The sequence below is a fragment of the Salmo salar genome, chromosome 06 (assembly GCF_965601325.2).
Source record: "Salmo salar chromosome 06, fSalSal1, whole genome shotgun sequence".
NCBI classification, from domain to species: domain Eukaryota; kingdom Metazoa; phylum Chordata; class Actinopteri; order Salmoniformes; family Salmonidae; genus Salmo; species Salmo salar.
In genome coordinates, this window is record NC_138296.1 from 28,178,678 (window position 1) to 28,192,052 (window position 13,375).

A 13,375-nucleotide genomic window follows, 5' to 3' on the forward strand; every position below is an offset into this window, starting at 1 on the left:
GTCATAGGCTGAAGAGTGGTTGTGGTTTAATGTGGTTTAATTAACTGGCATAGAAAGGTAATGCTGCATTACTAACACATGGTTATTCTTTAAGTATCATAATCAAATACAAATGGGTGTTCAATCAGTAAATGTGTAGTGAGGACCAGGTTGGGTTTGATAATTAGTTACAAATGACTATATAACTGCACAGGAGTTGTTGCATCGCTGATTTAATGCATTTATTATTAGGCTGCATTAATTAATCTGTAGCCTAACATCTTGTTATCCATCTAATAAAGTCAATGAAGAATACTAGCCTATCCAAAGCGCTATTATGCAGGAACAATATCTAACTACACAGACATTTACGAAAAGAAAACCTGCTGATTAAAATCACACATTTACAGAAAGGAAGATACAATCTGAAATGGTTCAAAATAATATCATTTTAATTAACAAATATTTTGCACTTTTCATAAAACCACTTCTGGAATGATTGTTCCACATTAATGAAAGACACATTTATCTTCAATAAAACAATTGATATTAATTTAACTCCCAGGGAACTTTTCACATTTCAACACTTCCAAGCTTGTAATGTGCTGCTCCTGTAAAATGTATATTTTACTTGTAGATTTCACTGTTAGTGGCTCCATCCATTGGCTAGGAATGGCAGCATTAAAATTAACTTAAAACTCATCTCTAAATGATCTCGATGCCCTGGATACTGACTTCGCCCTCAAAGTCAATTAATTGATAATTTTAGTCTCTTTGGCGATTGGGGAAGTGGATCACCAAGCCGTCGGGTAGAGCTACTAGGAACTGCTCCTTGGTGAAGGTGATATTTATCTGAGAGAGAGAGGTAATTACACATTTCTATCTAAAGAGGTGCTTAGGTATTTGGGATGCAGTGATTGCAAGTTATTACCACCAGAGGTCCCTAGTAGAACTCCCTTACACACATGGGAAGAGAGGAGGACATTCACATCAGCATGGGTTAAATTGAAAGCAAACACACACATCCACCTTTGTGCACGCACACACACACACACACACACACACACACACACACACACACACACACACACACACACACACACACACACACACACACACACACACACACACACACACACACAATGTCATTTCTCACCTTAAACTCCTCTCCCTGGTTGAATGGGAATCCTCCCTCTCTGTGCTCCTCAAACCACATGCCTCCATGGTAGGAGTTACACACCACGGTCTGAGTGTCTCCAAGGTGGTCGAAGCGAAAGCTCATATGCAGGGCGAGGTAATCGTCACTCTTGCCCACATTGATGATAAAATTACTGTAAGGGAAGAGGAGAGCACACAGACACAGAGAAGGGATAAGGAAATCATTTAGCCTACAGAGAAAGAGGATCTGGATTGATAATTACACAGAAACAGTTTATAGCTATAATCTACTTTTTCATTGTAGTTTGATAATGTATGTTGTGAATATGAACTGATCATTCTCGTGATACAGTGACTAGTTTCTCTATGAGGTCTCTAGTCTGCTGACTGAGAAGTGGAGTGACAATTAATTGTCTGAAGGGGGTTAGCTACTCACTGTGTTGCTTCAGAGTTAGGGATCCCTGTGATGGTCAGGGTCTGGCCCAACTTGAAGGACATGTTCTTTACCACAACACCCTGTAGAGAGAGAAGGGAGAGACAGAGAGAGAGGGAGAGAAATAAGAGAGAGAGAGAGGGAGAGAAAGAGGGAGAAAGTGAAGGGATAGAGAGAAGGATAGAAAAATGGAGAGAGAGAGGGAGAGACAGAGAGAGAGGGAGAGACAGAGAAAAAAATCCAGCAATTGAAAAGCTTTAAATGTGCAATTAGCTGAGAGTTAGCTGATAGGAATTGGCCTATAACTTCTGATACAAAGATGGTTCTATCAAACCATTGTTATAGTAAGTACCCACAATGCACAGACGTCAATTCAATGTATATTCCACATTAAAATGATGTGGAACAACATTGATTCAACCAGTGTGTGTTCAGTGGGTATAGTATTGACATGAAGTCTTTACGTAGCTCTGGTGTAGAGAGCTATAGAGTATGGCTACACTTTGCTAAACCCTTTCCTGTACTTTTATCCTAGCCCCATCAGTCTAACAAATACAACATCTGTCTCCAATTAAAGGTTTTCCATCTACGGAACGGCCCCGAAGATTTTTATAAATCCCAGTCCTGGACAGCGTTACTATTTTCCCTTCAGTGATTTGGAATTTGGAAGGGGAGGCTAAATCTGTCCATAAATGATGGGGGAAGGAAGGCTGGGTTACACTCAGTAAGGCTGAAGTGAAGTCACATTTTCCGCAGGGCCCATATTATGGTGGGCAGCCAACATGGAACCAATGGAGGTTGGGCACGGCACAGGATCAAAGTAATGAGTGATCTTTACATGTGGCAGGGGAAATATTGTTTAGATGATTGCACATATACAGTTCTCTTATAGATCTACATATAGACCTCTTATTGTGGCCATTCTGTCCATATGCCATCTATTGGCCGTGGTGCGTAGTAAATGTTACCCAGGCAATTCCCGCCAACTTCTGTAATTTCTGCTACTTGGCAACACCCTGTTCCTTCTCTGACAGAAGACATAGTTAGCCAGTTGAGCTAAAGACCAGGTTGATAATATACTGTATAACCCTGGGCAACAGCAGATAATCAAACATGATACTCACCAAAGGGAAACAACATCAACACTTGTACTTCGGTTTTGTTTCTGTCAGCAACACAGTGGGCAGTGGACAAGAAAAATGTCACACATTACCCCTTAATATGTGTTTTAACTTTCTTCCTTGAATGCACTTCTTATTAGTCACTGGAGGATAGGAGTGTGAACTTACACTGCTTACAGTGTAATATTGAACGTACAGTAAGTGCCTAATCATTGCTTACAAGACATATGCAGTAGGACACAGTATTTGGCCTTTAACAGTGCAGAGCCAGACACAAACCCATTGACACCCAATCCAGACATAGAACAACAGGAGTTGTAATTATGATGGCGCTGACAGAGATGGTCGCCTCGCTTCGTGTTCTTAGGAAACTATGCAGTATTTTGTTTTTTATGTATTATTTATTACACTGTTACCCCAGGAAATCTTAAGTCTTATTACATACAGCCGGGAGGAACTATTGGATATAAGAGCAATGTCAACTCACCAACATTACGACCAGAAATATGACTCTACCGAAGCGGATCCTCTGTTTGGACCACCACCCGGACAATGGATCGGATCCCAGTAGGTGACGCAAAACAACGGCACCGCAGAAGGGGCAGACGGGGCGGTCTTCTGGTCAGGCTCCGTAGACGGGCACATCGCTCACTGCTCCCGAGTATACTACTTGCTAATGTCCAGTCTCTTGACAACAAGGTAGACGAAATTCGAGCAAGGGTTGCCTTCCAGAGAGACATCAGAGATTGTAACATTCTCTGTTTCACGGAAACATGGCTCACTCGGGATACGATCAGAGTCGGTACAGCCACCTGGTTTCTTCATGCATCGCGCCAACAGAAACAAACATCTCTCTGGTAAGAAGGGCGGGGGTGTATGTCTTATGATTAACGAGTTGTGGTGTGATCATAACAACATACAGGAACTCAAGTGATTTTGTTCACCTGACCTAGAATTCCTTCGCCGATCGCATTATCTACCAAGAGAATTCTCTTCGATTATAATCACAGCCGTGTATATCCCCCAAGCAGACACCTCGACGGCCCTGACATAACTTCATCAGACTCTATATAAACTGGAAATCACATATTGTCACGACTTCCGCCGAAATTGGTTCCTCTCCTTGTTCGGGCGGCGCTCGGCGGTCGGCATCGCCGGTCTCCTATCCATTATCGATCCACTTTTCATTTTCCATTTGTTTTGTCTTGTCATCTCACACACCTGGTCTCAATTTCACTCATTACATGTTGTGTATTTAACCCTCTGTTCCCCCCATGTCTTTGTGCAGAATTGTTTATTGTAAGTGCATGTGCACATTGTCTCTGGTGCGCGACGGGTAAGGTACCCATTTATTTGTTGTTCTGGTTACCAGTGTTTTTAATAATAAAACTGCTCCGTTGATTACCCAGTTTTGCTCTCCTGCGCCTGACTTCCCTGCTGCCAGTTACGCACTCCCTTACACATATCCTGAGGCTGCATTTATTGTTGCTGGGAATTTTAACAAGGCTTATCTGAAAACAAGGCTCCCTGAATTTAATCAGCATATTGAATGCGCAACCCGGGCTGGCAAAATTCTGGATCATTGCTACTCTAACTTCCGCGACGCATACAAAGCCCTCCCTCGCCCTCATTTTGGCAAATCTGACCATGACTCCATTTTGTTGCTCCCAGCCTATAGACAGAAACTAAGACAGGAAACGCCCGTGCTCAGGTCTGTTCAACGCTGGTCTGACCAATCTGATTCCACGCTTCAAGATTGCTTCAATCACGTGGACTGGGATATGTTCTGGATAGCATCGGACAACAACATTGATGTATACGCTGATTCGGTGAGCAAGTTTATTAGCAAGTGCATCAGTGATGTTGTACCCACGGTCACAATTAAAACCTTCCCCAACCAGAAACCGTGGATGGATGGCAGCATTCGCGCAAAACTGAAAGCGCGAACCACTGCTTTTAATCATGGCAAGGCGACCGGAAACATGACCGAATACAAACAGTGTTGCTATTCCCTCCACAAGGCAATCAAGCAAGCTAAGCATCAGTATAGAGACAAAGTAGAGTCGCAATTAAATGGCTCAGACACGAGATGTATGTGGCACGGTCTACAGTCAATCATGGACTACAAAAAGAAAACCAGCCCCGTCGTGGACACCGATGTCTTGCTCCCAGACAAACTAAACAACTTCTTTGCTCGCTTTAAGGACAATACAGTGCCACTGACATGGCCCGCTACCAAAACCTGCTGGCTCTCCTTCACCGCAGCCAACGTGAGTAAAACATTTAAACGTGTTAACCCTCACAAGACTGCCGGACCAGATGGCATCCCTAGCCGCGTCCTTAGAGCATGCGCAGACCAGCTGGCTGGTGTGTTTACGGACATATTCAATCAATCCCTATCCCAGTCTGCTGTTCCCACATGCTTCAAGAGGGCCACCATTGTTCCTGTTCCTAAGAAAGCTAAGGTAACTGAGCTAAATGACTATCGCCCCGTAGCACTCACTTTCGTCATCATGAAGTGTTTTGAGAGAGTAGTCAAGGATCATATCACCTCCACCCTACCTGACACCCTAGACCCACTCCAATTTGCTTCCCACCTCAATAGGTCCACAGACGGCGCAATCGCAATCACACTGCACACTGCCCTAACCCATCTGGACAAGAGGAATACCTATGTAAGAATGCTGTTCATTGATTACGCTAAGCATTTAACACCATAATACCCTCCAAACTCGTCATTAAGCTTGAGACCCTGGGTCTCGACCCCGCCCTGTGCAACTGGGTTCTGGACTTTCTTGCGGCTGCCCCAGGTGGTGTGAGTAGGAAACAACATCTCTACCCCGCTGATCCTCAACACTGGGGCCCCACAAGGGTGCGTTCTCAGCCCTCTCCTGTACTCCCTGTTCACCCATGACTGCATGGCCATGCACACCTCCAACTCAGTCATCAAGTTTGCAGGCGACACTACAGTGGTAAGCTTGATTGCCAACAACGATGAGATGGCCTACAGGGAGGAGGTGAGGGCCCTCAGAGTGTGGTGTCAGGAAAATAACCTCACACTCAACGTCAACAAAACAAAGGAGACGATTGTGGACTTCAGGAAACAGCAGAGGGAGCACCCCCCTATCCACATCGACGGGACAGTAGTGGAGAAGGTGGAACGTTTTAAGATCCTCGGCATACACAATTCGGGAGAAACTGAAATCGTCCACGCACACAGACAGCGTGGGGGAAGAAGGTGCAAGAGCGCCTCTTCAACCTCAGGAGGCTGAACACTCACAAAAACACTCACAAAGATTTACCGATGCACAATCTAGAGCATCCTGTCGGGCTGTATCACCGCCTAGTACGGCAACTGCTCTGCCCACAACTGTAACGCTCCCCAGAGGGTAGTGAGGTCTGCACAACGCATCACCAGGGGCAAACTACCTGCCCTCCAGGACACCTACAACACCCAATGTCACAAGAAGACCAAAAAGATCATCAAGGACAACAACCACCCAAGCCACTGCCTGTTCACCCCGCTATCATCCAGAAGGCGAGGTCAGTACAGGTGTACCAAAGCTGGGACCGAGAGACTGAAAAACAGCTTCTATCTCAAGGCCATCAGACTGTTAAACAGCAATCACTAACATTGAGTGGCTGCTGCCAACATGCTGACTCAAATGTCTGGCCACTTTAATAAATACAAATTGGATGTAATAAATGTATCACTAGTCATTTTAAACAATGCCACTTTATATCATGTTTACATACCCTACATTACTCATCTCATATGTATATACTGTACTCTATATCTACTGCATCTTGCCTATGGCGTTCAGCCATCGCTCATCCATATATTTATATGTACATATTCTGATTCATTCCTTTACACTTGTGTGTGTAAGATAGTTGTTGTGAAATTGTTAGATTACTTGTTAGATATTACTGCACGGTCGGAACTAGAAGCACAAGCATTTCACTACACTCGCATTAACGTCTGCTAACCATGTGTATGCTAACCATGTGTACATTCTGACAAGAGAGAAAGAGAGAGAGAGAGAGTTTAGAGGAGAGAGAAATAAAGAGAGAGGAGCAGAAAATGAGGGGTAGAGGGTGGAAGAGAGGACCAACGGACAGAAAGAATAGTTAAAATAACTAGAAATAGGGAAAGCGGTATGACGTTCAAAGAGAGAGAGAGTGGGAGAGAAGGGAGGAAAGAGAGAGGAGGCGATAGTGATGCACAACAGGTGTAGACCTTACAGTGAAATGCTTACTTACAAGCCCTTAACCAACAATGCATTTTTAAGAAAAATATGTGTTAAGAAAATAAATAACAGTAACAAATAATTAAAGAGCAGGTTACTTTAGTTTATTTAGTAAATACTTTCTTAACACTTTGTTCTTAACACTCCATTGTTGGTTAAGGGCTTGTAAGTAAGTCTTTCACTTAAGGTCTACACCTGTTGTAGTTGGCACGTGACAAATAAAATGTGATTTATAGCTCAGTTTGGGGAAGATCATACTGGCTCACTGGATATAACATCACTCTGCTACTCTATCTATTCTGACCTCTGTTTACGGTAACTTTAATTCATTTAGATCTGAATAGAATTAACCCTGTTGCTCTCCCAACACATCTATGATTACCATGGTAACCACAAAACAGCCACGGTGAAACAAAGCCTTTATTATCACACACAGCCAGTTAACTCAGAGAGTGTTAACACACACAGCCAGTTAACGCAGAGAGTGTTAACACACACACAGCCAGTTAACTCAGCGAGTGTTAACACACACACAGCCAGTTAACTCAGAGAGTGTATTACAAGACCAAGGAGAGAGTCATTGTTAGTCACGTCCAAGACAAAATGCTGCACCTTCAGTTCCTGTTAAAAGTGAGGGACTGGAGTAAGTAATATTATTGACTAAATGTGGATTGTAATGTCCAGGAACAGTAGGGGTGGCCCAGGTTGAACACACAGTGATGTTGTCTGTCCCACACTGCCTACTGTACCCACATAACTCCCACCCAGCCAACTGTACTGTACCCACACAACTAAATACATATGGTTTCAAATTACACCCCCTAAAAATAGTGGTCCGGACCAAAGTCGATCTTATCAACACTCCTGGGGGTGCAGACATTGATAGCCTATACTTATGCTTATGGTTTCCTGATTTGTTAAGGGTGGACCAAGCACCCCCATAGTTCAACCCATTCAAACCCTACTAGTACATACTGATTAGATCACTATATCTAAAGATCACATGGAAGGTTTGAAGAGTTTAAGGAACATATCACTGCTGTCTGTAAAATGGTATATCATACACAACAGTTGAGGAACAATGGGAAAGTATTTTTTCTTTGAAAGTTGATAAACAAACTTTTGAGAAAATGGCCTTTGAATGTTTTGGTATTACAATAGGGGAGCCCTTCTTTGTCTAAACCCATTCAGCATCGTTCACACCCTCCTAAGCCTTAGCCTCACCCATCTCTTTAAGGATTGATCTGAGCGTTCTGTACTAACAACAGCAGTCAAGCAAACCTGTAAGGAACTTTATTATAAACAGATTCAAAATAGCTTGATAATAAATGTGTATTTTGAGGTTGTGACCCAGAGACTCTTGTCCATTTATTTTGGGACTGTTCTTATGTCAGAAGATTTTTTAAGTGAGTTAGAAGATGTTACTTGAAAATAAACTTCTATTAATGTTAAAATGAAAGACTCTGTTTTATTTTCATCCAAATTATATGGATCCTGATTCAAACCCTTCTTCACATTGTTTAAGAAAACATTTAAATATTATTTTGAAATTATCAGTAAGTGTAAAGACAAAAAAACAATAGATATCATAACTTTTTGACTAATTGAAAACGTATCTCAATGTGTAATACCCCTGTCTGTTAAGTTTATGTACTCTTGTTTGTATATTTCTGTTTTTGTATTTGTTTTGTTCATAATAATAATAATATTAAAAAAAAACATTTTAAAAAAGCAGTCAGGCAACCAAGCTAACTTGCTAACTACTTCCAGACACAAATGAGAGAACTGCTCACTGAACATTACTCACCCTAGCATAGCTGGTTAGGTTGTTTTGTTATCCAGAGCATTGGTGACTGCAACTCTGCTGTCAGATTGTCCGTTCGTAAATTCAGAGCATTTAGTTCTCAGAGCGTTCAAGCGCACACTGGACGCTCTGGCCGAGTAGTAGGGTTGATACGAGTGTTCTGACTTCACAATGGCAGTCAAGCACCCAAGCTAACTGGCTAACATTGGCTAGCTTGCTAGCTACTTCCAGACCCATAATGAGAGAACACCCCACTCTGACCATTTGACTCGCCCTAGCAGAGCTGGTTAGGCTGTTTTCATGTTATCCAGAGTGTTGGTGACTGTAACTGTGCTGCTGGCAACAATGGAATTACGCTTTTTTGCCGACGTTTACTGACAGCAGCCATATTCAACTGGTGTTGAGTGTTCGTAAATTCATCAGTTAATCTGAGCTCTGGCACACTCCGACAAGAATGTTTTGTTAAGACATGTAGGTAAACAATTACCATAATCCCACCTCATGACATTACTACCCTTCATGAATCTGCAGGTAACTAACCAACCAGCTACCATTAGGCTAGTCAAGAAAATGAGTCTGAGATATGAATAATAAGAAAATACACGTAACGTTAGCTAGCAAGCCAGCCAGCTAATGTTTGCTAGCTAACAGTACACTTTAACTTGAAATGAAACCATTTTGTCAAAATTAGAAATGTGTAATATCTGGAAATGTAGCTGGCAAGACTATTTTACCCGTATAAATCATTGATGGATGCGTCTCCTGTCGGATGCCTTGGTTGCCCTTAGTTTGAAGATGTAATCCCCGGAGACAGGTGTTTTCTCCTTAGCTATCATTCCCGAATTCCACTGATTTCAAAGCTCTGTCCTCCAGAAAGTGGAGAGCGTTCACGTAACATTAGCTAGCAAACCAGCCAGCTAATGTTAGCTAGCGAACAGGAAACATTAACTTGATATTAGGCTTATGCAGGTTTACTACGGGATACATTTTTTAACCTGTTATGGATAGGGGGCAGTATTTTCACGGCCGGATAAAAAACGTACCCGATTTAATCTGATTATTACTCCTGCCCAGAAACTAGAATATGCATATAATTATTAGCTTTGGATAGAAAACACTGCAAAGTTTCTAAAACTGTTTGAATGGTGTCTGTGAGTATAAAAGAACTCATTTGGCAGGCCAAAACCTGAGAAGATTCCTTACAGGAAGTGCCCTCTCTGACCATTTCTTGGCCTTCTACACTCTCTTTATTGAAAACTGAGGATCTCTGCTGTAACGTGACACTTCCTACGGCTCCCATAGGCTCTCAGAAGGCAGCAGAACGGTGAATGATGACTCTGCTGTCTCTGGCTGAAAAACAGTAGCGCATTTGGATAGTGGTCGATCTGAGAACAATGAGACTGGGGGCGCGTGCACGAGAAGACTCCATGTTTTTATTTTCAGTCTTTGAACGAAAACAACGACTCCCGGTTGGAATATTATCGCTTTTTTTACGAGAAAAATCGCATAAAAATTGATTTTAAACAGCGTTTGACATGCTTCGAAGTACGGTAATGGAATATTTTGAATTTTTTTGTCACGAAACGCGTTGGGCGCGTCACCCTTCGGATAGTGTCTTGAACGCACAACAAAACGCCGCTATTTGGATATAACTATGGATTATTTGGAACCAAACCAACATTTGTTATTGAAGTAGAAGTCCCGGGAGTGCATTCTGACGAAGAACAGCAAAGGTAATCCAATTTTTCTTATAGTAAATCTGAGTTTGGTGAGGGCTAAACTTGGTGGGTGTCAAAATAGCTAGCCCGTGATGGCGAGCTATCTACTCAGAATATTGCAAAATGTGCTTTCACCAAAAATCTATTTTAAAATCGGACATAGCGATTGCATAAAGGAGTTCTGTATCTATAAAAAAAATAATGTTTTCTGTGAACGTTTATCGTGAGTAATTCAGTAAATTCACCAGAAGTTTCGGTGGGTATGCTAGTTCTGAACGTCACATGCTAATGTAAAAAGCTGTTTTTTGACATAAATATGAACTTGATTGAACAAAACATGCATGTATTGTATAACATAATGTCCTAGGAGTGTCATCTGATGAAGATCATCAAAGGTTAGTGCTGCATTTAGCTGTGGTTTTGTTTTTTGTGACATTATATGCTAGCTTGAAAAATGGGTGTCTGATTATTTCTGGCTGGGTACTCTGCTGACATAATCTAATGTTTTGCTTTCGCTGTAAAGCCTTTTTGAAATCGGACAGTGTGGTAAGATAAAGGAGAGTCTTGTCTTTAAAATGGTGTAAAATAGTCATATGTTTGAAAAATTGAAGTTTTGGGATTTTCGAGGACTTTGTATTTCGCGCCACGCCCATCATTGGATATTGGAGCAGGTGTTCCGCTAGCGGAACGTCTAGATGTAAGAGTTAATAAGCCACGTTAGAGAGGATTACCTACTGTGGCGTACAACAGGTCAGCCACCAGGGGGAGACTCGTCGAGGCCTGGTAACAGATGGAGTACACATCACGAGGTGATGGCTCCATCTGCTGGACGTGCCAGGTCTTGACGGGCTCTCCAGCCAGGACTAATTGGGGTTGATTGGGAGCTGGTGAGTAATCAAGGGCGGATTGCTCACCAGCTGTGCAAGGCCCATAAAGCGGCCAGAAGGGCAGCACACAAGGGAGGAATGGAAGAAGAAAGGACTCCTGTGTTAGTGTTAACGGTTGCAGAGGTAACAAGAGGGAGTGTCAGGGCTTTCAGACGGATCGGACCAATACGCAGCGTGATCGTAGTTCCACATCTTTTATTCAATCGTGAAACTCATGCAATAAACAATGAACTTGAAATACAAAAAACAAGAACGCCGTGACGCAGAGCAGGCATACACTACTCACAAAATGAATCACCCACAAAACACCAGTGGGACAAACATCAACTTAAATATGGCCTCCAATTAGAGACAACGACAACCGGCTGCCTCTAATTGGAGGTCATGCCAAACAAAAACTAACCTACAAATACAAAACTAGAAACTAAACATAGAAATACAAAAACTGACAAACACCCCCTGTCACGCCCTGACCAACTCTACCATAGAAAATAACAAATTACTATGGTCAGGACGTGACAGGGAGTTCAGTTTTGTGCCCAACAGGAAAAATCCAGACCCGGAATCCCAGAAGACGGCATCACGGAGTGGGTCTCATAGGGGAGACATATCCTTTGCTTTTTGATCACCCTTGAAACTGAGGTAATTCTATTCTGTCAATGTCTGATATGGGTAAACGTCTTGACCAAACCCCCTGGTCTGCCACACTACCTAGACATACTGACCAGCACAAATAGACAGAAGCAGGCTATATGGCAGACCAATCCAAACTCATCTCATGGCATGTCCAGCCCACTCATTATCTCAGCCAACCATGGTTAGTGGGAAGGTTGCCCGACTTTCTGTGGCTAAACCAACTAGGCTCGTAATTTAACAATTTTATTTATATTTACAGATGGCATACATGTTTGTTATTAAGGCACATGAAAGTTCACATGTTCGAGAAGGCATTTCTGAAACGTGAACTTTCATGTGTCTTAATACATTCAAACAGCTCTCCTGTGAAGTATTGACCCATGACATACGCCTAGTTTCCTGAAACGGGTCATTAGTTTAACAATAGTCATTTAGTTTAATTAATTCATTGAGAGAATAAAATGAACTTTTGCATATGATAAAACTACATATCCTATTGCAATGAGACACCCTTCTCATCTGTAGTCACTGCAGAACAATAAAAAATGCCATGTAATAAAGCCTAAACAAGACAGTCAAGCCATCTAGCATGCCAAAAGTCTGATTAGTCTTCTTAGACGCATTGACAACAAGGTTGACTATAAAAGGGCATTGTTAGAGAGGACATTGCTCTATTATATTGGGCTACAGCACATAGGCTATTCAAATCGGAGCATTATTTTCCCAACAGCTGTTTAATAGCGCCAACATGAACCGTTATGAACTTGCACTGCATGTAGGCTACTTTTCAGATAACAATCAAATGAACTAACATATCAGGCATTGTAAGCCTGATATGTTATAAATAAAGAAAAGTTGTACTTACACTCATCTTGACTGCACAAACCGCAAATGTTCACAGGGGAAGAATGCTTAGCTGGCTTCGGATTGCAGTAGAACGGAGCAGGCAGGCTTATATGGTCAAGTGCACTAGCCAAATCTGAGTGACGCTATAATTAACCAATAGGAGTATTGGCGCTAAAAAAACCTGAACCAATCACAGATAAGTTATAAAAAGTGTTGTAAACAATGTAGCACCCAAGAGAGAATGTTAAAAAAAATCCATAGTTGAAGGTGATTAAGAGTGAAAAGATAATTAACCCTTATGTGGTGTTCATGTTTTTGTTATTCACCTAATGTTCGCGGATCTGATGGTCCCACATCTGATGGACAAAATTATTGGGATTTTAAAACAATACAGCCATAACAACTTACATAAAAATACTTAATACTTAGATGTTGACTTATATCAGTTACAAGGAAAATAGACATCATACATGGTTAAAATTTACCATTTACCTCTACTAGATCACATTAATCAATAAAAGCGCAATTCATTTAAAAAAAAAG

General features: G+C 41.9%; 1 protein-coding gene across 1 annotated transcript; it reads right to left on the minus strand.

Annotated features, from left to right (window-relative positions):
- Positions 1 to 431: 431 nt before the first annotated feature.
- LOC106606810 (beta-galactoside-binding lectin-like) lies at positions 432 to 12,951 on the minus strand. The gene is made up of 4 exons (XM_082976112.1): positions 12,852 to 12,951; positions 1,574 to 1,653; positions 1,136 to 1,310; positions 432 to 831 (listed from the first exon to the last, which is right to left on the minus strand). The coding sequence occupies exons 1-4, from the start codon at positions 12,855 to 12,857 to the stop codon at positions 745 to 747; spliced, it is 348 nt and encodes a 115-aa protein (XP_082832238.1). The 5' UTR covers positions 12,858 to 12,951; the 3' UTR covers positions 432 to 744.
- Positions 12,952 to 13,375: the final 424 nt, after the last annotated feature.